At 46.0% G+C, this 21,633-nt stretch overlaps 1 protein-coding gene and 1 long non-coding RNA gene across 2 annotated transcripts; one reads left to right on the top strand and one right to left on the bottom strand.

The window, feature by feature from the left end:
- Positions 1-175: 175 nt before the first annotated feature.
- On the bottom strand, positions 176-9,826 carry LOC117885163. The gene is made up of 3 exons (XR_004647731.1): positions 9,699-9,826; positions 8,810-8,901; positions 176-356 (listed from the first exon to the last, which is right to left on the bottom strand). It is a non-coding gene; the product is annotated as an uncharacterized LOC117885163 (long non-coding RNA).
- On the top strand, positions 4,370-21,347 carry LOC117885162 (shugoshin 2-like). Its single transcript, XM_034786365.1, has 10 exons — positions 4,370-4,602; positions 8,104-8,212; positions 8,851-9,004; positions 9,716-9,891; positions 11,074-11,151; positions 12,550-12,659; positions 13,559-13,818; positions 15,107-17,110; positions 19,350-19,476; positions 21,170-21,347. The coding sequence occupies exons 2-10, from the start codon at positions 8,207-8,209 to the stop codon at positions 21,306-21,308; spliced, it is 3,054 nt and encodes a 1,017-aa protein (XP_034642256.1). The 5' UTR covers positions 4,370-4,602; positions 8,104-8,206; the 3' UTR covers positions 21,309-21,347.
- The last annotated feature ends 286 nt before the right edge of the window (positions 21,348-21,633 follow it).

Raw genomic sequence — 21,633 nt, forward strand, 5'->3', positions numbered from 1 at the left:
AAAAATCACACCATATCTTTCTGTCATTTGAGAGTCCCTCAGAAAAAGAAAGTCCACTGTAAAGATGCTAAGAAAAATAATGATCTAGTTAATAATCCTACCGACAGGACTGTAGACCGTCTTTTTATGCACACGCACACGCACTGTATATGAGAAATAGTGGATTACCTGAGTCAGACTCTCTGGCTGGTCCAATGGTTATTAAAAGGATCGAGGCTTTGGAATCTCTCTATTTCCTGGAAGCTTTAGGATGGAATTCCCTCTTGATGCTGTTGTTCCTCTGCTGCAGCTGAAGGAAACTAGGCTACTGCTTCGCACAAGGCTGAAGCTTTCTTCTGTTGCTTAGAAACAATGCTCTGAATAGGGAGAAATAAAAAAATAAGTGTGTGCCCTAAGGTGGGGCTCTGGGCCTGGCGTCTAAGTGATCCTTTTACATGTCCAGGCATTGGGTTTCACAGGGGAATGGCTGGCCTGAAACATTGATGACTGGCTGACAAGGGAGATCGAGTCCCTCACTCTGAGCTGTGATGAATCTAATTGTTGGTAAAAGTAGCTACCTGTAAGAAGCGGATGTGGGGGATGGGGAGTGATAACTTACAAGAGGGAAATCCTGGCCCCTGGGAAGAAATGGCAACTGTCCCACTGACTTCAATGGAGCGGATTTCCCCTCCAGAGATTAAGGCTAATGTGACTAACCGAATTACCCACAATTTTAACCCAGTTTATACTTATACTCATGGGATTAGGAAAAACTGAAAAAAGCAAACACACCCCAAACAACCAAGAAAATCCCATTATTGCCACCCGCTAAAATCTGGCCATGATATAGCTCATAAAAGACCATGATCAACAGCAAATCATCAAACCAATTAGCTGAAGGAAAGAAAGCTCAATCAGTTTATATTACAGTAGGTTTGCAGTTTTTAATGTAAGACTAGAATTAGCAATACCTGTCCTTGTACTATAGCCTTTAATAGCAATTCCCCTCCCTGTGGACCACACCTTGCCATGAGAGAAAGGCTTGTTGTGCTCCAAGGACCCTGAGAACTATGCCAGTGTGAGTTTTAACTCCTGATAGGGCCACGCAAATTGGACAGGTCAAAGGGTAGGGAGCAGATGAAAAGAAGGCCGCTGGTCCTTCAGGCTGGGGGTGGAGCAATAAGCCAACAACCTATCCTTATAAAGGAGTTAAATTATAGAAACACAAGGTAGCCATTCGGGCCAAAAGCATGCTAGAGAGGGATGGAGGAGCCTTGTTTGTGCCCTAGATTGGATTATAATGTTGCCTCCGATAGAAAGCTGGTTGGGATGGCCCAAAGAAATCCAATGTAAAAATCTCCATAATATCATCTGATGTACTGTTATTAGCGGCTGTCTAGTAAACACCCCGTATATTATGTACAGAATTGGTACTGTATTTTCTCTTCTTCATTTTCTTTCACCTCTCCACTATCATGCAATCTCTTGTTCCAAGTCTATAGCTTCATGACCATTGTTTTCCGAAAAAGGACCTTTTCCAAAACAGGTTTCCATCAGGTCCTCCATTAACCTGATACTATAGGCTGTGTCTATGCTAGTAACGGAGCTGGGTTCAGCATCAGGGGCCTCAACCTGTTTGACCCCAGTTTAACTCCATTGACTTCAGTGGAGTTGCTTTAAGGAAATCAAGCTCCCAAAGTCACAGCCTGCCCACTGCATCTCCTTCATTTAAATATGGTTGGCTGCTTGTGGAAATGGGACCAGCTGTGATGCAAAAAGCAGACCATCGTTCAAAGTGAGGCTGAGCTGCATTGGGTGTGGGCCATAGTTTTGCCGGGTTTACATCAGCATTCGAAGATTCTCCTGTGATGGGTTTCTGTATGAACTACTACTGATTGCATTAGGGCGTTGTGTTTGTCTAACTCTGCAGTTACTGCACCTCCTTGGTACAAGCCCATTGTCAATGAAGTCCCAGGAATCTGATTACATTTGCAATTCTTTGAGCACAGAAGGTGCAATAGAAAAGTACATTCAATTCTGTTTTCTACATCTGAGCCCTGGTCTACACTGGGGAGGAGAGGGGTGGGAAAAATCGATCTAAGTTACACAACTTCAACTACGTGAATAACGTAGCTGAAGTCAATGTACTTAGATCGACTTACCGTGGTGTCTTCACCGCAGTGAGTCGACTGCTGCTGCTTCCCCGTCGACTCTGCCTGCGCCTCTCGTGGTGCTGGAGTACAGGAGTCTGGAGTACAGGAGTCGACGGGAGAGGGCTCGGGGGTCGATTTATCCTGTCTATACTAGACGCAATAAATCGATCCCCGCTGGATCGATCGCTGCCCGCCCCCGCCCCCCCCATTCTAAAAAATGTTCTCTTAACATGTGGTTACATGTCATCCTTTCACCAGAAAGAGAGGAAACACACCGTACTTGGATAGGTGCTGGATCCTGCAGTTTGGTCTATAGAAGTACAAAACCTAAATTTGGGGTCAAATTTGAGCTGAAAGAATTCCTTTAAAACAAGCCTCCGATTTTAGGAGGTTTTGTTATACTTCTATTGTTCATTTTAATACTTTTTTAAAAAATGCATTGCTTTTCTACACTTCATACAAAAATGTTCTATGGTATTGCCAACCTCAAGCAGGGTGGATTAAAAATTGATGATTTTAAAATTAATCATTAACATTAATAAATTAATATTTTATTTAAATCAGATTTTTGATGTTATGTAAATTATTATTTATTTTTAAAAATAAACCTGTTTAAAATGAAATCTGAATTTAATACAAAATATGTTAAGGCCTACACTTATTATAATCTCTTTAAACATTTAAATAAAAAATTAATATGATGAACCCATGAGCCTCTATCAAAGCTTTGAGTTAAAGCCTGCTTTTCTATACACAGAAATAATCAGGGGGAAAACATCTAACTTTTGAGGTCAAGTGTTCTAAATATGGCAAAATGGGTTGTGTATTGTATTAAGGGCTTGTTTTGCTTATTAAAAATAAATGTTATATGCTTTTTTGTGTGTTTAATTAAATTCCAGTTACCGTTCTAATGCAGCTTAACACAAATCGTGAGCCGAAAGTAAATTATCTAGTAAATAAGCAATATATCATTCACCATTTTTAACATACTAAAATTGTACCACTAATTAATAAGGATCTGAAAATATTAAGCTACACAACTGTATAAATGAACATATATAATTATTGTGTACCCTTTTAGGCAGTAGAAAGATGTACCAAACCTAATGCAAAGGCTCTATTAGTTGTATATTAACATGTTTTAATGGTTATACAAACCACTGAGAATGCACCTTTCTTTAGAAAATAACTGAGGTACAAATGGAAAAGGTGATTAAAATCAATGATTTAAATCAAAGCATTTCACTTGGTGACTTAAATCATGATTTAAATTGTCTTGATTTAAATCTATCCACCCTGACCTCAAGCATTTAGAAATCACGAACGAGGCCTTGAAAATCATGAGACTTTTAGAATGATATAAATTTGGGGCATATGCCTCCTGGTGTTTGCGCCTTTAGATTCATATTTTGTAGCTTTTCTTCACACTCATGAGGACTAGAAACCTACTTAAAATAAACAAATAAAGCTGAGAGATCTCATCTGATCAAATGACTCCAGGAGCTGGAGCTTTAAGAAAAAACAACCACCACCACACGATACTAAAGAAAATCTCATGAATTGACACCACTGGTTCTGACTCTTCCTGACATACAGTTACAGTCTTCATTACCAGATATAGGCCCCAATTCTTCAACTGGCTCTATGCAGGTAGAATGCCCCACATGTGCTCTATACGATTTTGTTTTTAAATTCTCATCTGATGCTTATTATTTGGTTCCACTTTTTTATCTTTTCAAAGAACATCTACTCGTGCACTATTGTATGATAAAACTTGATAAAAAAAAATAAAGGGAAACCGCTCTTTTTAACCCAAACCACTCGCTGTTACTTTTGCAACACAGACACCGCAGCATTGTACTCCTGCATGAGAGCAAATTGGATCAGAGACTAAAAAGTGAAGCTGTCAGGCCTATAAGCCAGGAGAAATCCGGCAGGGAAGCTGACCGCGCACAGAGTGAAACAGAAAATGTCTTTTACAAAAGCCCTCCCGCGTTAATGATGTAAAGGTGGGAGCTGAAACAAAGGCAGCAGTTCCCTTTCGCGTGGGATTTTTAAGCTGATGGCATGCGTCAAAAGACTTTGTTTCCCTGGGCTGGAGCTGCAGCCCCGGGGAGCCCGGGATCAGCAGCGTTGGGGGCCCCAGCCCCAGCCCTGAAGGGGGCTGGCCGCGGCTTGTGCAGCTGTGGAACGATTGAAACAGCGCGGTCACGTGAGTCATTTCAAATCGCAACACGCCGGGCAGCGCCTATCCGCGCCGAGCCTGGGCCCGCCGGCGGCCGCTCATGCCGCCCCGCAAAGGGACAGGCGCCTTTTGAGGGGGGGGAGAATCTGTTTTACATTTACAGACGGAAACCCATCCCGCTGCATTGCCCAGGTTCCCGGGGGCAGGGCGTCCCGAGCCTCCCGTGGGTGAAAGCCCCGCGCAGGGGCTGGGCTGAAGATGTAGGCGCGCGCTGCACGCGAGCGGGTAAGTGAGGGGTGTTACTTGGGGAGCCCCCTGAGTGCCCGGGGCTGCAGCCGGCGGAGATCTGGCGACACAGGCAAGGAAACCCCTTCTCAGCCCCTCCTGCCCCACTCCCTAATCGCTCGGGCTCAGAGAGCGACTGAAACCCCGAGAGCAGTGCTTCTCAAACTTTTGTACTAGTGACCCCTTCCACACAGCAAGCCGCTGAGTGTGACCCCCCCCACCTTATAAACTAAAAATATTTTTTATATATTTAACACCATTATAAATGCTGGATGCAAAGCGGGGTTTGGGGGTGGAGGCTGACAGCGCACGACCCCCCCCCATGTAATAACCTCATGACCCCCTGTGTGAAAACCCCTGCCTTGAACAATCTCTGCTCAGGCTAGTGCCCCGTTGTCCGGGGGTCTGCAGGGTTGCAATGTAAAGATGTTTCAGAGTAGCAGCCGTGTTAGTCTGAAGCCGCAAAAAGGAGGAGTACACCTCTACCCCGATATAACACTGTCCTCGGAGCCAAAAAATCTTACCGCGTTATAGCGAACTTGTTTTGATCTGCTGGAGTGCGCAGCCCCGCCCCACCCGGAGCACTGCTTTACCGCGTTATATCCAAATTTGTGTTATATCGGGTTGTGTTATGTCGGGGTAGACGTGTACTTGTGGCACCTTGGAGACTAACACATTTATTTGAGCATAAGCTTTCGTGGGCATCCGAAGAAGTGGGCTGTAGCCCACAAAAGCTTATGCTCAAATAAATGTGTTAGTCTCTAAGGTGCCACAAGTATTCCTGTTCTTTTAAAGTAAAGAGAAACACAGTGTGAAGCAAAGCATTTGAAAGTCAGCAGCACCTGCTGTGCTGGATTGCTGGGGGAGAAGGGGATGTCTGTGAAACTCTCTGGTGTTGTCATCCCCCGCATGCCCCCTTTGTAAATTGCAAACATCCAAAGCTGGGGGACGGGTTAATGCTGTGATCCAGAGTCCTCCTGAGGGCAGCTCCCGGCAGGTTAAAGAGATCTTGATAGGACTGGAAGGGACCTCGAGAGGTCAGCTGGTCCAGTCCACTGCACTCGTGGCAGGACTGAATATTATCTAAGTCAGGGGAGGGCAAACTATGGCCCACGGGCTGGATGTGGCCCGTCAGGACGGGATTGCCAGCCCCGTGGCACAGTGGGGCTAAGGCAGGCTCCCTGCCTGCCCTGGCCCTGCGCTGCTCCCAGCAGCAGATGGCACCACGTCCCTGCAGCCTCTGGGGGAGAGGGGGCCAGAGGGCTCCGCATGCTGCCCTCATCTGCAGGCACTGCCCCATGCAGCTCCCGTTGGCCGGGAACGAGGAACCGCAGCCAATGGGAGCTTTGGGTTTGGTACCCGCAGGTGAGGGCAGCGCGTGACAGCCGCGTGTCCCAACCCCAGGAGCCACTGCCAGACATGCTGGCCACTTCTGTGAGCGCCACGGGGCCAGGGCAGGCAAGGAGCCTGCCTTAGCCCCCCTGCGTGCTGCTGCTACCCTGGAGCCGCTCGAGCTAAGCAGTGCTGGGCCGGAGCCTGCACCCCAACCCCTCCTGCACCCCACACCCTTACCCCCTGCCCTGAGTCCCCTAGCCCCTTGCCCTGAGCCCCCTCCTGCACCCAACCTCCTGCCTTGAGCCCCCTCCCACACTCTGCACCCCTCCTACACCCCAATCCCTTGACCTGAGCCCCTCCCATACCCCGCAATCCCTCCCACACCCCATCCCCCTGTCCCAGCCCTACATACAATTTCCCCACCCGGATGTGGCCCTTGGGCCAAAAAGTTTGCCCACCCCGATCTAGACCATCCCTGACCAGGTGTTTGTCTAACCTGCTCTTAAAAATCTCCAATGATGGAGATTCTACAACCTCTCTAGGCAATTTATTCCAGTGCGTAACCACCCTGAAAGTCAGGAACCTCTCTTGCTGCAATTTAAGCCCCTTGCTTCTTGTCCCATCCTCAGAGGTTAAAAAGAACAATTCTCCTCCTCCTCCTTGTAACAGCCTTTCATGTACTTGAAAACTGTTACCATGTCCCCTCTCAGTCTTCTCTTTTCCAGACTAAACAAACCCAGTTTTTTCAATCTTCCCTCATAGGTCATGTTTTCTACACCTTTAATCATTGCTCTTCTCTGGACTTTCTCCAATTTCTCCACATCTTTCTTGAAATGTGGCACCCAGAACTGGACACAATACTCCAGTTGAGGCCTAATCAGCGCGGAGTAGAGCGGAAGAATTACTTCTTGTGTCTTGCTTACAACGCTCCTGCTAATACATCCCAGAATGATGTTCGCTCTTTTTGCAACAGCGTTACACTGTTGACTCATAGTGGACCACAAGCTAAATATGACCTCCAGATCCTTTTCCTAGGAAAGCATACTGCAGTAGTCATTTCCTGTTTTGTATAGATTCAGAGGTCTTGATTATCTATCTATCTAGATAATCATCTAGCATTTACATAGATCAAGATCTCTCAAAAATATGTATATTTTGGGGCTTCTAACTCCATTTTTGTGCCTCTGTCTTGGGCTCCCATTATGCTCCAGAATTAACTGCGGCAGGGTTAGCACAATTCAAGGACCCAGTTTAAACACAGCTGCCAACTCTGGAAACCTCTCCCTGTGACCAGCCCGGTCCCACTGACATCACAGCTGGTTGTAGGATCAGACCTGTAGTTTGTGCCCCTGCAGACTGTAAAGTGGAACTCAGTCTTAACTGAGTTTCCTGATGCAGCTGATTCTGACAGCAGAGATGGGTGGCTAGGCACTGATCCTGTGAGTCGATGTAAACGTGGGGACCCTGGTACCAGAACAGAGCCCCACTGGGCTTGTGTGACCTGGGGAAATGAGTGATCACTTTACCTTGAATGGTTCCTTACAATATGTGCTATCTACTTATGCTAAACAGTCTGTCCACCTTGCATTTAGCGGTGACACTCGGAATACGGGCTTGTCTACACTTACATTTTATAGCGCTCTAACTTGCTGGTTTGGGGGTGTGAAAAATCACCCCTGAGCTCAGCAAGTTTGAGCGCTTTAAAGCGCTAGTGTGGACAGGCTCAGAGAGCTGGGAGCCGCCTCCCAGCGCCCGGAGCTCATCCCCTCGTGGAGGTGGATTACCAGGAGCGCTGGGAGAGCTTGCACATGACCACACTCACTCTTCAAAGCGCTGCCACGGGAGCGTTCCCACGGCAGCACTTTGAAGTTTCTAGTGTAGACATAGCCTACACCGTTCCCAGACCTGAAGAAGAGCTCTGTAGCTGGAAAGCTCGTCTCTTTCACTAACAGAAATTGATCCAATAAAAGATATTCCCTCACCCACCTTGTCTCTCTGGCATGAAATCTGTTAATTAACATTTTTTAAAGCATCTCCCATTTTTCTAGCCCATTGGTTTAAATGGGAATCTGAGAAGGTCCTGAGTGGGGGTTGCCTTTGGGATGGTTTGTTTGTTTTTATATATATATATATATAGTTTAGTGATCGCCAGTTTCTTCCATACAGTTCTGCCCTGGTGTTGGGGCTGCTATTGGCTGGGAGGCTGGAACGGCTCTACTAGAAACCTCTGCAAGAAACCTCTGCAAGTTTCACTGGGAAAACTGAGTCCATGCAGGTTAGTACACTTTGTGGTGGTTTTTTGGGGAGAGGGATCTCCTGATCTCACATGGTGAATGGAAATCCGCATGATCCCTTTCAGTGCAATGGGAGGTACCAGGTGGCTCATTTACTGTGGGGCAGGTTGGGGGCCCTGGCCCACCATCACCCCAACAAACTAGGTTTTGTAAACATTCCAGATCATCAAGATGAATGGGTGGAGGGAAACCTGGCCTTTGCTGTTTGATGCTGGAGAAAGTGATTTGCAAGGCTGGGTTGATGGAGCCGGAGTGCATATTGAGGCTCTCTGCAATTGACTCCCCTGGAAACCTGTCTTTATAGGACAGGAAAACTCCATCAAGATCCACACATGAAGACTGGATTTTGTATTACACTTGCAGCGATTTTGGTGTCCATTCTCACTGTCTGGGAAAGGCAACATTAATTATAAGACATGGGGATGTGTAGGCTGTAGGGAAAAAGAGCTGATCTGGTGTTTTGGGCTCAGAACTGTTTGCTTGGGAGGGGATAAAGATGGAGAAGCATTTCCCCTTTGGGGCGAGTTCCCCTACAACTGCAGCCTTTATTTTCTGAAAATATACAAGCAGTAACTCACTTTGCTCTCTTGCTCGCTCGCGCGCTCTCTCTCTCTCTCAGGGCTCTTCAACCATGGCGTCTCAGGAGGCGGTGGATACATCTTTTTTCTCCCTAAGTGGTGTTAGAGAACGGATGAGGGAGAAGAAAAATGGTGCTTTAAAGACTGCAAAGCTGAACGCTTCCCTTGTATCAAAAATCAAAACAAAAATAATAAGTGAGTGTCTGTTGTTGTATTATGAAAGCACTTCAGGGCTCATATCAAGATCAGGGTCCCACTGTGCTAGGTGCTGTACGTGCAAGTAGTAAGAGAGAGTCCTTGCCCCAAGAACTTAGTCTAAATCTGGAAGAAAGTATTACCCCCATTTTATCGTTGGGGAAACTGAGGCACATAGTGGCTAAGTTACTTGCTCAAGATCACTGAGGAAGTCTGTGGTGGAGCTGGGAATTGAACTCAGATGCCCTAGCTCCTAGTCCAGTGGCTTAACCACAAGACCACAATTGAAGAAGGCTAGGTTGGATTAAAAAAAACTGCCAGGTTTAGAGGAGAAGTGAAGGCAGCTGTAAAAAATAAAATTAACAAATGGAATGAAGGGGAAGTTGATAGTAATCAGTATAAATCAGAAGTTAGGAATTGTAGAAAAATGATAAGGGACTCCAAGGGACACAAAGAGAACTTGATAGCCCTCAGAGTTAAGGACAATAAGGAGGAGGGGATTTTTTTTTTTTTTTTAAATATATGAGGAACAAAAAGAATCTTAACAATGGTATTGGTCCATTACTAGATGGAAATGGTAGAATTATCACTAATAATGCAGACCCATGCTGTGATTCATGCAGGCAGCAGGGCCTTGGCTGGTGTAGATTTATTCTGGTAGCAGGAATAGGAGAGATTTAATGTAATATCTTACTTTTATTTTGCCTGTAGACAACTCTTCCATAGTTAAGGTCTCCTTAAAACGCAATAATAAAGCTCTGGCACTGGCCCTCAGTGCCGAGAAGGCGACGAGCCAGAGGCTCGTCTTCGAGAAGATGTTACTGCAGAAAGAAGTGGAGCAATGTCACTTCCAGAATGCGACGCTTCGGCAGAGACTCTATTTTCTGGTACCATGCTAACGCTTGAACTTTGTGGTTGTGGGGCAGTCCCAATCCGTGCCACCACCTCCGTAGAGCCTAGCCAGGAAGAAAAAGAACGTAACTTAATTTTTGCTATCAAAACATTTCAGAATTTACTAACCTATTTTTTTTTTTTTTTAAATCTTGTTTAAAAAAACAATCCAACCATAGTATTGAACCTGGGTTCCATTCTCCCCAGCAACTGTCCAGGGAGACAGTTACAACTCCGCCCTCTTGTGACGTAGACTAAGCCTACCTGTGTGTCTGAACTGAGATACAACCCTGAACAGAGCCGAGTGATGACCCGGTACAGGCACAGTGAGATGGGGTTAGGTCATGTCTATACTGCAAGTGCAAACTGTGTGTTGATGGTGTTGTAACTGCATTCTGGATATGGTGGTTTAATAGTTCAGGTGGGCCCTTCATTGTCTTCAGTAGTCCCCAGTCGAGACGCTATCTCAAGGGAAGATACTAGGTTTCTGGGGGCTTGTCTATACAGGGAAATTGCCAGGGGATAATAATTCTGGTATAGCTGTGCTGGTCAATTGCCCCATGTAGTCACGACATGCAAACTGTCCAGGCTTTCCAGGCGGCTAAGCTCTACTCAGGTGCTTGCACCATGCCATCACCTTGGTATCCGCGCCCCTTCCAGCAGTGCAGCATTTCCCAAATCTTCAGGGCAACCAAACCCATTCCCTCCCCCCACCTCTTCTATCCCACCATATATTGTCAAAGGCCTACCCATAATATGAGCATTTTAATTAAACGATGATACTCCTCCCTCTCTTTTTCTCATATGCTCTGAGCAGTGAAATAGCGAAGTGTTGCTATTTAAACTATAACCTGTTGGCACCCTCTGAAATTAATGGGGCTGTTTACCCCTCTCAGAGCTGTTGTTCCGGGCAGCCCAGGCTCCCTGCAAACTCAGGCATGCTTTGCTGCGTCGGTTTGCAATTGGATCGCATTTTATAGCTTTTCATTGTAACCAATGTAGCCTGAGACTTATTACTGGTGTGTAATTGCTGGGAGCTTTAGTGTCTCATAGCATGCCCTTGTTTCCCCCGTCGGGCTGAGTGGCACTGCTCTCTGCTCCCAATATTAGCTTCTCTTCAGCTGTGTCTAGAGAAATTTTAAATTCCAGTCTTGTAAAACATGACTTTTCTGATACAGAATAAAACCCTCAAACAACTGGAAGCATTTCTGAATGGTAACCTGCTGACGGCCATTAAGATGAGCAGACCTTCCGAGGTAGGCGGTGGGGCTCCGAGTACTCGTGTGTGTTTGGGAAGGAGTGAAATATCTGTGGCTCCTGTCCAAGGACTGCTCCTCATGTCGTCGTTTGGAAACGTTACCTGCTTACTCTACACAGTACCTTGGTTTTAGCTATATGTTAATATCAGTGACCAAATTAAAGGGTCAGGTTGCAGGCAGTAGCTCCTGTTGGCCTTGAGGTAGATTTTTTTTTTTTTTTCCCTTCGGATGAATTAGCTCAGCTGAACTCGTTTATCTCTATTTGAAATTGCCAATTAACACCAATGTGGGCACAGCCCAATACCTCTAGCTCAATTTTAGCAGATGAGTTACAACCCGAAGGTCTCTGAGGCCTGGTCTACACCTAAAAATTAGATTGACCTAGCTACATTACTCAGGGCTGTGAAACATGTCATGCCCTGTGTGATGTAGTTAGGTCAACCTCCTCTAGCGTGGATGCAGTTATACCTGCATAGCCTATTCCCATGCAGAAAGGGGAGTAAGCTACACTAGTATAAGGTGCCTTTATACTGGTATAACTGTGTCCACACTAGCTTGTTGTAATTTCACTCTGTCGGTAAAATATCACACACACACCCTAAACGACGTAGTTACACTGGTGCAAAATCTGTATGTAGACCAAGCCCATGTATATATCTAACCCACCTTTCCAGGTTTGGCACCCTGGGGGAAGGCTGGCCATACTCTACCCAGGCTTCAAGCTCTGCCAAGAATCCCAGAGGGGCTGGTTGTTTGCTAAAGAAATCTACCTCTTTACAGAAGGGACCATCTTTTGGTCTGTGTTTGTAGAGTGCCTAGCACAGTGGGGTCCTGGTTCATGACTGGGGCTCCAAGGTGCTATGGTAATACAAATAGTTATGGCACAAAATGAAATTTGAAATGCCATCATTAGGTTTCAGTCGACACCCCACTGAGTTGAACAGGAATGATTCACAAACCCCTTGGAGCTGCTACAGACTCAGTGAGATCATATTGCATCTCTTCATACTGGGAAGACAAACTTTCCAGTTATAAGGGCTAGAGACTTTCTCACCTGAGAGAGACTAGTGCAGTCTCCCAGCACCGTCTCATTCCTGGCTTGTTCTGTTTTACTTTTGGAGGGGGCAATTTCGTATGAGGGTCTTTAAAACAATTTTTATATATAATATATATATAAAATATAATAAAAATCCCAGTATTCTCATTTTCAATGGCCAAATGCTCAAAAGGATCTATGTACTATATAAAGTGGCAGTGTGTAATTTCCAACAGGTTGGCATCCAAAAAAATCCCTTCCATAAAACCAAGATCAGAACTTGTGTCGTTCCTACACAGTACAGTGTGTTGGTTTATTACAGAAACCTTAACAGACCATGCCATTTTCCCACACTCTAGTACCGTTCAGGTTCTCTGCTGTTATCTGAGGGACAGAACAACACCATCGTTGAGGGCAGCTGGACTGATGATCTCACAGATGCACATCTTGGGGTCTCTCCACTTGCTAGGTAAGCCTGAAAATGTTCAAACGAGGCTAAGATCATGTGTGTAACTTTAAACATGTCAGTTCAATAGGCTGTCCACGTGCTTCACGTTATATACGTTTCAGTGCTTTGCTTGATTGGGACCTAGGTTTGTAAAGCACCATGTATCTCTGCAGTGTTATATTATTAATCATAATAATGCCTATTTCTTGTGTGGTGCTTTTCATCAGTAGGTCTCAAAGCACTCTTACAACGATCAGTATCATTATCCCCATTTTACAGATGGGGAAACTGAGGCACAGAGTGAGTAAGTGACTTGCCCAAGGTCACTCTGCAGGCCAGTGGCAGAGCTGAGAATAGAGTCCAGGTCACCTGAGTCCCAGTTTAGTGCTGTCTCCACTAACCCCCTCTGCCTCTCTATGCTTAAGAGTAAATGCTTAGCCGTAACCCACGCATGGCTACAATTTAGCTGCGTGTTTTGGGAAATGCCGTTGCAAATGTGATCTGTTCTTAAAACAGTATATCTGAAAATCTGTTTCTTCCTTGTCGTGTCCCAAGTTCAGGTCCTGGTATAGCCCCAGCACACTATCGTTCAAACCTGTGTCCTGGATGGCCCTGCTTCCATCTCCCTTCAGATTTTGTTTCCTCCCACAGAGGCTGTGCCCCAAGTGACACATGCTTTCCCACCTATGTGAAATGACTGCTCAGCAGGGATCAAATCTGGCCACGCTGGCACACGTTCCTCTTTGCTTCGGCACTGTAACCATTCAGGAAAGCAGTTGGGCACATCCTTACCGTGACGGACATGCTGAAGTGCTGTCCCAAGTCGGGGTGGATTTTGGTGCTGTCCTGAAGCAAGGCCTGGAGACGTGTGATCTGCTCCGTTACCGCTTTTCCTTTGATCACCTCTCTTTGCGCTGCAGAATGACAGCGATGCCGATGAGGGTCCCGGTGTGTGAAGTAGATGACGGGGAGAGACGCCGAGGCGGTAGCTCTGCAGGCATGCAGACGTTCCCGCTAGGGCTCCAGACATCCGTTCCAGAGCAGCTGGGTAAAAGCACAACCACCACCTCATCTCGGCTCGTGGAGGAGCCGTTAGCAAGCCGGGAGAAAAACGGGCAGAGGTTGAGCGAAGGAGCTGAACTGAAACCTGCCTTTCTTGACTCTCATCTGATTTTTGGAGGTAAATTCCATCTTTGTCTGTTCTCCTAGGACAACTGTTGGTGTGCTTCAGTGCAGTACAGACAGAACAGATGTGCATTTAACTCGTCCGCTTGGACGCTGTGGCTGTATTGGTGTCGTGGGAATACTAATGATATTGCTGGAACACAGCTGGGGCTGCCTAGGGCACCGTGGTGGTTGCTGTGCTACAAACCAGGAACACCCCTGAACATCATGGCTACGGTAGAGATTGAGCTCTCCTAGGACTTTCAGTAGCAATTGCTACAGTGTGGAAGTGCTTAGAGAGAGAAGTATGGGCCCATACTTTGGGATCCAACCATTTTGTGCCAAAGACTCCCACGACACGCAGATAAGCCATTCTGATTCTAGTTCACGTACATTCCAGCCAGTTTATGCCCATACAAACCACGAGAACTTTGCCTGGTGCTGAAGAGTTGAATCTCTCTCGTCGGTGTTGTTCATGGTTTTGTCTTACTGATGTATTATTTTTAAATGCTTCTGTTTGGGTGACATGCGCTTTGTTACCATTCAAGGGTCTTGTTCTACCATAGGCTGGACCAGCTGTGTACGGTGGTGACACACAAAGGGTACGGCTGCCCTGCAGTCGAGAGGCGCAGCTACACCGTGTGAGATGGACACGCGGTAGCTTTGCTCAAACTAGCAGTGATGCCGCAGCGGCGTGGGTAGTGGCCTGGGCTAGTTCCCCGAGTACATACCCAGGGCCGGGGCAGGATTGTACTTGGGTGGGTAGTGTGTCAGGTCTGAGTGCAGTGTAGACATACTCTTAGTTAACATGTGTAGCAATATTTTCCAGCAACTGACCTTTCGCCTGATGGCTGAATTGCCTTGGATAATGAATCCTGGTTCCCTCTCCCCCTTCTCCCCACCGGTATGTGTGTGCAGCGCCTAGCACAGTGGGGTTCTGGTCCATGCGCTACTACAATATAAATAATAAAATTTTCTGATTTGGATTTTGAACCTCCCGAAATACCTGGCATGTTGGGGTCTGGGATTGTGCTTTGGACCATTCTCCTGTTTTGAGGAGAGCTAAATAAGCATCTCTGCAGCACAGACAATTTGTTGATTCTCCACTAGAAAAGCACAACCTTGTCTCATGAAAGAGATGCCACCGTCTGTCCTGTGGGATCCGTGGTAATGTGAGAGTCACAGATAAGAGTTGATGAGATTTTCTGGTGCTGCAGAAGGTGATTTGTTGTCTGCCACGTTGACTTTAGGATGATATGTAGATATATATATATATATAATTCTTTTTTTTTTTTTCATTGTAGAATCCTCGTCATGTACCCCACAAAGTTCTGAAAGTTTCCCAGTATCTACTCTGGCTAATAATCTTCCTCTGCCTCAATGTGAGAAGATTACAAGACCATGTAGTGATAGTGTGGTACACCTGCATGGACACATAACTGAAAGGAAGAAACGTGTCACTGTCTTTATGACAAGCACTCCATCTTCTGCCGTGGACGTACCCCTAGATATCAGCTCAAATTGTGCGTCGAACTGGAGCGTTGGTGGGGACAGCTGTGCCAGGAAAACAAGCATGTCGGTCAAATTGAACTCTCTCGATCTCTTGGATTTGCCTTCGGAGCCCGATAGCGATCCTAAACCAGAATCCCCAGATAAAGGGCTTCCCCGTGACCTGTTGCAGCCTGAAGAGACTCTGTGCGCTGCTGAAGTGGATCATAACTTCAGCCGAGTTGCTGAGTTTATTACATTAGAAGCCAAAAGTCAAAGTAACGGCCAAGCCAAAGCTGCTGAAACTACAGTTGTCAAAAAGGTCAGCAAAGGCAAAAAGAAAAGAGATGCACTTAAAATTCAGCCTAAAAGTACTTCGGATGTACTTTGTGAAGAAGAGAGCCCCCCGAGTGCTAAAGAGGTATCCAAGGCTAAAGGTTTGAACGGGAGCAAATCGGAAGCACACAAGCCCGCGTGGCAGACTCCCGGGGATGCTTTGGAAGAGGTGCCGTTACAGACGAGCAGCGGCTGTGCTGCGGGACAGAGTGATAAAGCCAAAGATTGCAGAAGAACGCAGGTGTTGAATGTAGGGCAGTCGAAGAAGGTGGAAAAAAAGGTCTTGTTACCACAAGAAAGAAATCGAGAGTCTTTTGCTGAGAGACTGAGTAGTATGGAGAGCCAGTTCCAAAGTCCACACTCTGCCTCGTTAAGTCATAAAGCTCCATTAAGCCGTGGTGGTCCTCAAAGTCCCCCGCGCTTGGAAAAACAGGGCTCCAGCATACCAGCTTTGCAGCAGGATTTGCTGGGTGCGAACGTGAAATGTACAAAACCAAAAGCAACCAGGAAGACCATTAGAATCAGCAAAGCAGATGACTGTAGTGAGGAGAATGTGCAAAGCAGTTCCAAAATGCCAGAGGCCAAAACAGGCAAAGCTGAATGCCAGGCTAAAAAAGGGCAGAAGAGCAAGAGAAAAACGAGCAAAGAGGGCAAATGTAACCCTCAGAGAAGTGAAGCAGAGACTTCTGGTCCGTGTGCAGATGTGCAAAGTGTAGATAAAAGCAACGATAAGGATTCATCAAGTAATACTAAACCTAGCAGGAAAACGTACACTGTGTCTCCTTCCGACCTTACAGGGAGCTCAATTCCTGTCCTGCCAGGTTTAAAGAGGGGTGAAATCACCCGCTCTGAGCGTGTTCCTGAGAGCAAAACTAACAAGATCCAAAAGGCTCAGAGAACCTCAGCTGTTCAGAGCAATAAAAAACAGTGTTACAGCCCCATAGAGGTGCTGGACAGAGTCGCCAACAATACGAACGCCGTAAAGGAAGGGGCCGATTCCAGATCTAAGACTAAGAGAAAAACCTATGTTGTTGACCCTCCAGAGGCTCACCCTGAGAGCAGAGAGAGTTTCGCTTCTCAGACTAGAGGCGTAGCCGATTCTGCCTTCAGTCAGGCTGATCCAGTGGAACAGAATTTTCTGCCTGTTACCGTTTTCAAAACGGAGCCAGATTCCTACCTGGAGGCACTGATCAGTGAGCCAGGCAGGACGAATTCCACGGTGGGAAATCCAGGCCTTATCGATTTCTCCTCTGCAGCCCGTTCTGAAGCTTTGGCCTTCAACCCCTGCAGCAAAAGTCTCCCACGCTTGGAGCCCCCGACTGCTGCAGACCACAGAATTGCAGGAAAAGCCTCCGCTCTGCCAAAGAGCTCTGCGATCGTTAAAGAAAATTACATCGAGCAAACGTCGGGAGGCAGTTGTGGGCGGAAGAAAGCAAAGGCCAGTTCAAAAGACCCTTGCCAAAGTACAGCGTCGCCAGGAAGTGGTAAGTGGCGGGGGTAGAGGGAGAGGAAAGGGATTGTTGTGAATGATTAGCATATTGACTGTATAAGGGAAAGGTGGAAGTGATTATATTGTAGAACAATAAATACTCTGATCATTACTATTTAAAACACAGATTATGTATGAATCTTGGGCATTTTTGTTGCCCTCCACCATCTGAATGTTAACTGGAGAAAAAGAAAAGTTCTACTAAGTTGGGGCCTGATTCAAAGCCTGTTGAATTCCTTGTGATACTTTCCATTCAGCAGGTTGTGAATCCAGCCACTAGCCCTTACCACGCCTCGATTTGGCTTCAGTGACTTGGGATTTCATTTATATTTTTGCCAGAATCTCTGGATGCTGTTTTGGTTGCGGGCAGGGAAAGGCTGAGGACCACTGCTGCAGGGGTTTGTTCTTCTTGCCTCTGCCGTTGTGCCTCTTCATCTAGACTGTCTGGCAAGATGTTGATCACTGTCCGATAACATCTGAGCCCACACCTCACAGTGCTTGCAAACTGCAGTAAACTGAGCCGCTCAAGGAATTCTTGGAAAACTTGTCTGTGCTTTCTGGGCACAAGAGGGAGGAATGTGGGATGGGTGCCGAGAACCAGCAGCTTTTGAGTTGTGATAGCCTGTGTCCACACTGCAGAAATGGTTGGGTTAGCAGCTGACGGGTTGCACTCGCTGGAGCGTTGGCCGGCCCACTCGAGTTAAAAGCACCAGCGCACTTGAGTTCAGGGTTTTTTGTGTGTGGAGGGGACTCAAGTTAAGGGCGTCATTTGAGTTATAATTTGAGTTGGTTTTGCAGTGAAGACAAGACCCGAGAGAGAGACTACAGATGGGATGTTTGAAGAGAACTCAGCATTGGCTAACTCCCCGCCTGTGGAAGTCAACCACAGTGGAGTTAAACCAGTGCTGAGCACTTTTAGAACTCACCCTCAATCGGGCTGAGATGTGAGCCCCTTCAACCCAATGGGCCCTCAGAAAAACCCACATTTTATCCAGGCCGCGGCTTCATCCTTTGCAGAGCAATCTGTGCTCGTGGGAACTCCACTTGTTCTCCGTGCTTTGTTGGGAAAGCAGCAGGACACCAGCTTTGCTGGAGAGACGTTTAAACGTTTCTCCAACCTGGGGGAAAATGCTCCAACAACTTACTGCACTTGCTTCCTGTTCTGACCCTAGTAGGGTTCTCCATGCTCTGGGTCGGAGGAACTATCAGGAGTTAATGGAAGCAAAGAACAAAGTCATGGTAATATGGGGTCTTTGTAGATTCTTCCAGAGTTAACCCAAGGGTTTAGAATTTCTGTGCCTCTCATAGAGTCGGTCTGAAGCTCATGTGCCCCTGTGAACACACACAGGATGGATCCAGCTGCTTAGACTCATGGGTATGCTGTGAGGCCTTTGAGGCAAACGCTGCACTGAGAGTGATTAAATGTTGCTACAGAGTTTTTATTTCCGTGTCTCATGCATTAAAATAAGAGAGGCATAATTTTGTATAGAAATACACACAAACTCCGAGCCAGAGGCTGCCGACATACTTACTTGATAAGGGATCCTGCATCTCCATTCATCTGATTCATTCTGAAATGCTCCCGTTCCCCTCATCCAGACAACGTGAACTCCACGGGGGTAGATGGATCCTAGGGTTCAATTTTAGCTCCCCATCAGCTTTCTCCCAGTCTCTTGCATTAGAGGGCGTAAGGCATCTGAAGAAAGGCAAAATTTAATAGGCCCAGTAGCTTAATTATGGCTAATGGGGCCACATGCAGGTTTTCAATAGATGCTGCAGTTACATCCGGGTTCCATAGTTAGCTCTGGAATTCTCCCAGCTACGCAGCTTCCTTAGCTCTTACCCACCTGCTGTGTCTTTTAGATCGTCCCTTCCCCAAAGAACGTACTGTCAATAACTTTTTGTACGTACAATACAGCCCTGCTGCTGACTGGGGCTTGCTGGCCCTACCGCAATGAAAAATTACCATCATACACGATAAAAAAAATGGCTTTTGAACAATAATCCTGGTTTTGGACCAAAGGAGGTGGAGAAACCTCCCAACCTCCCAAACAGTCTCCTGTGTTTGGGGGTGAAGGGAAAGGTGCCAGCTGCAACTTTCAGAGGACTCTGGCTGGACATTACTCATTCTCTTCTCCACTCGCAGGTGATGTCTCAGGGTGGATTTAAATGGGCTTTGTCAGGGAATTGGCAATATTTTGAATAAATCCTTTCAAACGTCCCTGTCTTTACAGAGAACAAAGCCCTGCAAGATCTGACCAATGCCAGCTTTCGGTCATCCATCAGTTCAGAAGAGTCTTCGGCACGTCCGACCAGACGGAGGCTGGACCCGGCTTGCTATGCAGAACCGAAACTCAATAGGTCCGTATTTCTAACCCCCCAGCGCGCCTCCCCTGCACACTTGTGTTCTTGTTGAAATGGGCTTTTCCTGTGTGCCGGCTGCCCCTACTGCTTGTCCTGCCCTCCCCAGTCAGGTGGCTAGACCTAGTCCCTTCCCTACCTTCATCCAAATCCTCCTAAAACAGCCTTTTGCCTACAAGAAGTGACGGGGGTACCAACAGAACAAAAACACTTGGCTCCATAAAATAGGTATGTGCCTTAGGCCCTGGTCTGCCTAGACAGACCCTTACACCTGTCTCTCTGAAGTCAGTGGGAACTTGCTGAGTTGAGAGTCTACCTGCGTGATCCCTTTGCAGGATCAGGCCCTTTCTGAGCAATTGTATGTTCTGTATCTGTTTGTGGCATCCACTTGAATCATGTTGAATTTAGGCCACAATCCTGCCTTGGGATCAATTAGCACAGATACCTGCGTGGAGTTCTGTAGACTTACTGTCCAAGAGCTGATGTCTAGCACAACCCTTTGCTAGGTTTATTACTCACCATTATTGTTGAATTGCTGAAATTTAAATCGCAACCCTATACATACCCATCCCTGTAAGTAAGAAATCTCTAAAGTGTAATAGTAAGTAGGTGGAGGGATAGTAGAAAATAAAATTCCGTTTCCTAGCTATACAAGGAATAGGAACAGAAAGCAACATTTGTACTTCACTGTATTCTGAGACATCCAAAGCAGTTTTGTATATGTATATTAAAGATATTACAACAAGTACCATTGATTCAGTCAAGTTCTCATGACGGGTGCATTGTTTTGCCAGTAAGCAGAATATCTGAGTAGTTACAAAACAGTGGATGATTTCTCTAAAGATGCTCTAAAAACTCAGTGCATCAATCTCTCCAGCATAGGGGCATTTTCTCATTGCGAGGGTCTCTCTGTTTTGCATATTACCAGCTATCTTCAGGCCTTGTCTACACTTGAAAGCTGTACTGCTTTAACCATACCGGTATAGCCATAGACTTACCGCAGGAAGTGCAGGGCTTGAAACCCAGTGACCGAGCCATGCCCTAGCACTGGGGAAGCAGACAACCCTGCAAATGAAGCACCGAGGCATCTAATACTATCTAAGAACTAAAACAAGTCAAACTAACCTAACTAGTGTAATTAGTAGCTGTAATTTTAGTAAAGACTGGATTAAAAACTACTAAGAGAAGGATTATGTGAGCAATGAGGGGGTCCAGGAAACGTCCCAGGTGGTAATAAGGAACTGAAGGGGAGCGGGGTCGGCAGGGCCCTTTATACCGGCGCTATAAGCACGCGGCACCAGAGGTCTGGAGCCAACCCAACGGATACCACTAAGGGGGAAAATTCCAGCAATTGTGCTCAGGGTGTGCTCACATCTATGTTAGAATGGACATTTGCAAGCACTGGAAGAAGACCCTTCCCTAGTGTGAACACATTTTATATCCGTATAAAGAACCTTTATACTAGTATGTCTGTTTTCCTTTTGAAGGAGGAATAAAGTTACACCAGTTAAAATCCAAGGTGATTTATACTGGTATAACTATTATGGTAAAAAAATAAAAAAAATCATGCCTCTAATGGAATAGTTATATGGGTAAAACTTGCAAGTTTAGAACAGGCCTAAGTTTGATTAGCACTTTAATTATTTGTATTATGATAGTTGGTTAATAATATTTAACCCTTTTTATTCTGCAGCAAATTGAGGCGTGGTGACCCCTTTACAAACACACAGTTCCTGCATTCCCCTGTCTATAAAACCAAAAGGAAGAAAATGACAAAAGAAAAGGAAAAATCCAAGAGGATCAAACAGGAAGAAAAATGTCTTCATGAATGATCCACTGCAACAGACATAAATTGTCTGTTTTCAAAATGATTAGTAAATATTTTTATTTTTCTGTAGCTAAAAATCGTCAAATATAACCCAGCATCATGCCCTGAATCCGTTTGTCTCGTACTTTTGCTGGGACAGTTTGAACTCGCTAGAGAACTTAGAAGGGTGTTTGCATAATGTATTTATTTTATTTTTATAGTGGAACGCTAAATAAAGACCGACCATTTTACCTTCTAAAATTCACATTCATGGTCTCATTTTTATAGCTGGGGCCAGATGAGACAGTGCCTTATGGCCTTTGCACAAGCTAGGCATACACCTGGGTCTT

The sequence above is a fragment of the Trachemys scripta genome, chromosome 11, assembly GCF_013100865.1.
Source record: "Trachemys scripta elegans isolate TJP31775 chromosome 11, CAS_Tse_1.0, whole genome shotgun sequence".
Classification (NCBI taxonomy): Eukaryota; Metazoa; Chordata; order Testudines; family Emydidae; genus Trachemys; species Trachemys scripta.

Excerpts from the sequence above, each read along its gene's own strand:
- LOC117885162 (XM_034786365.1), top strand. Across the intron at positions 12,660-13,558 it reads GGGGTCTCTCCACTTGCTAG|AATGACAGCGATGCCGATGA; the intron begins GTAAGCCTGAAA and ends TTTGCGCTGCAG. Across the intron at positions 19,477-21,169 it reads GCAGAACCGAAACTCAATAG|CAAATTGAGGCGTGGTGACC; the intron begins GTCCGTATTTCT and ends TTTATTCTGCAG.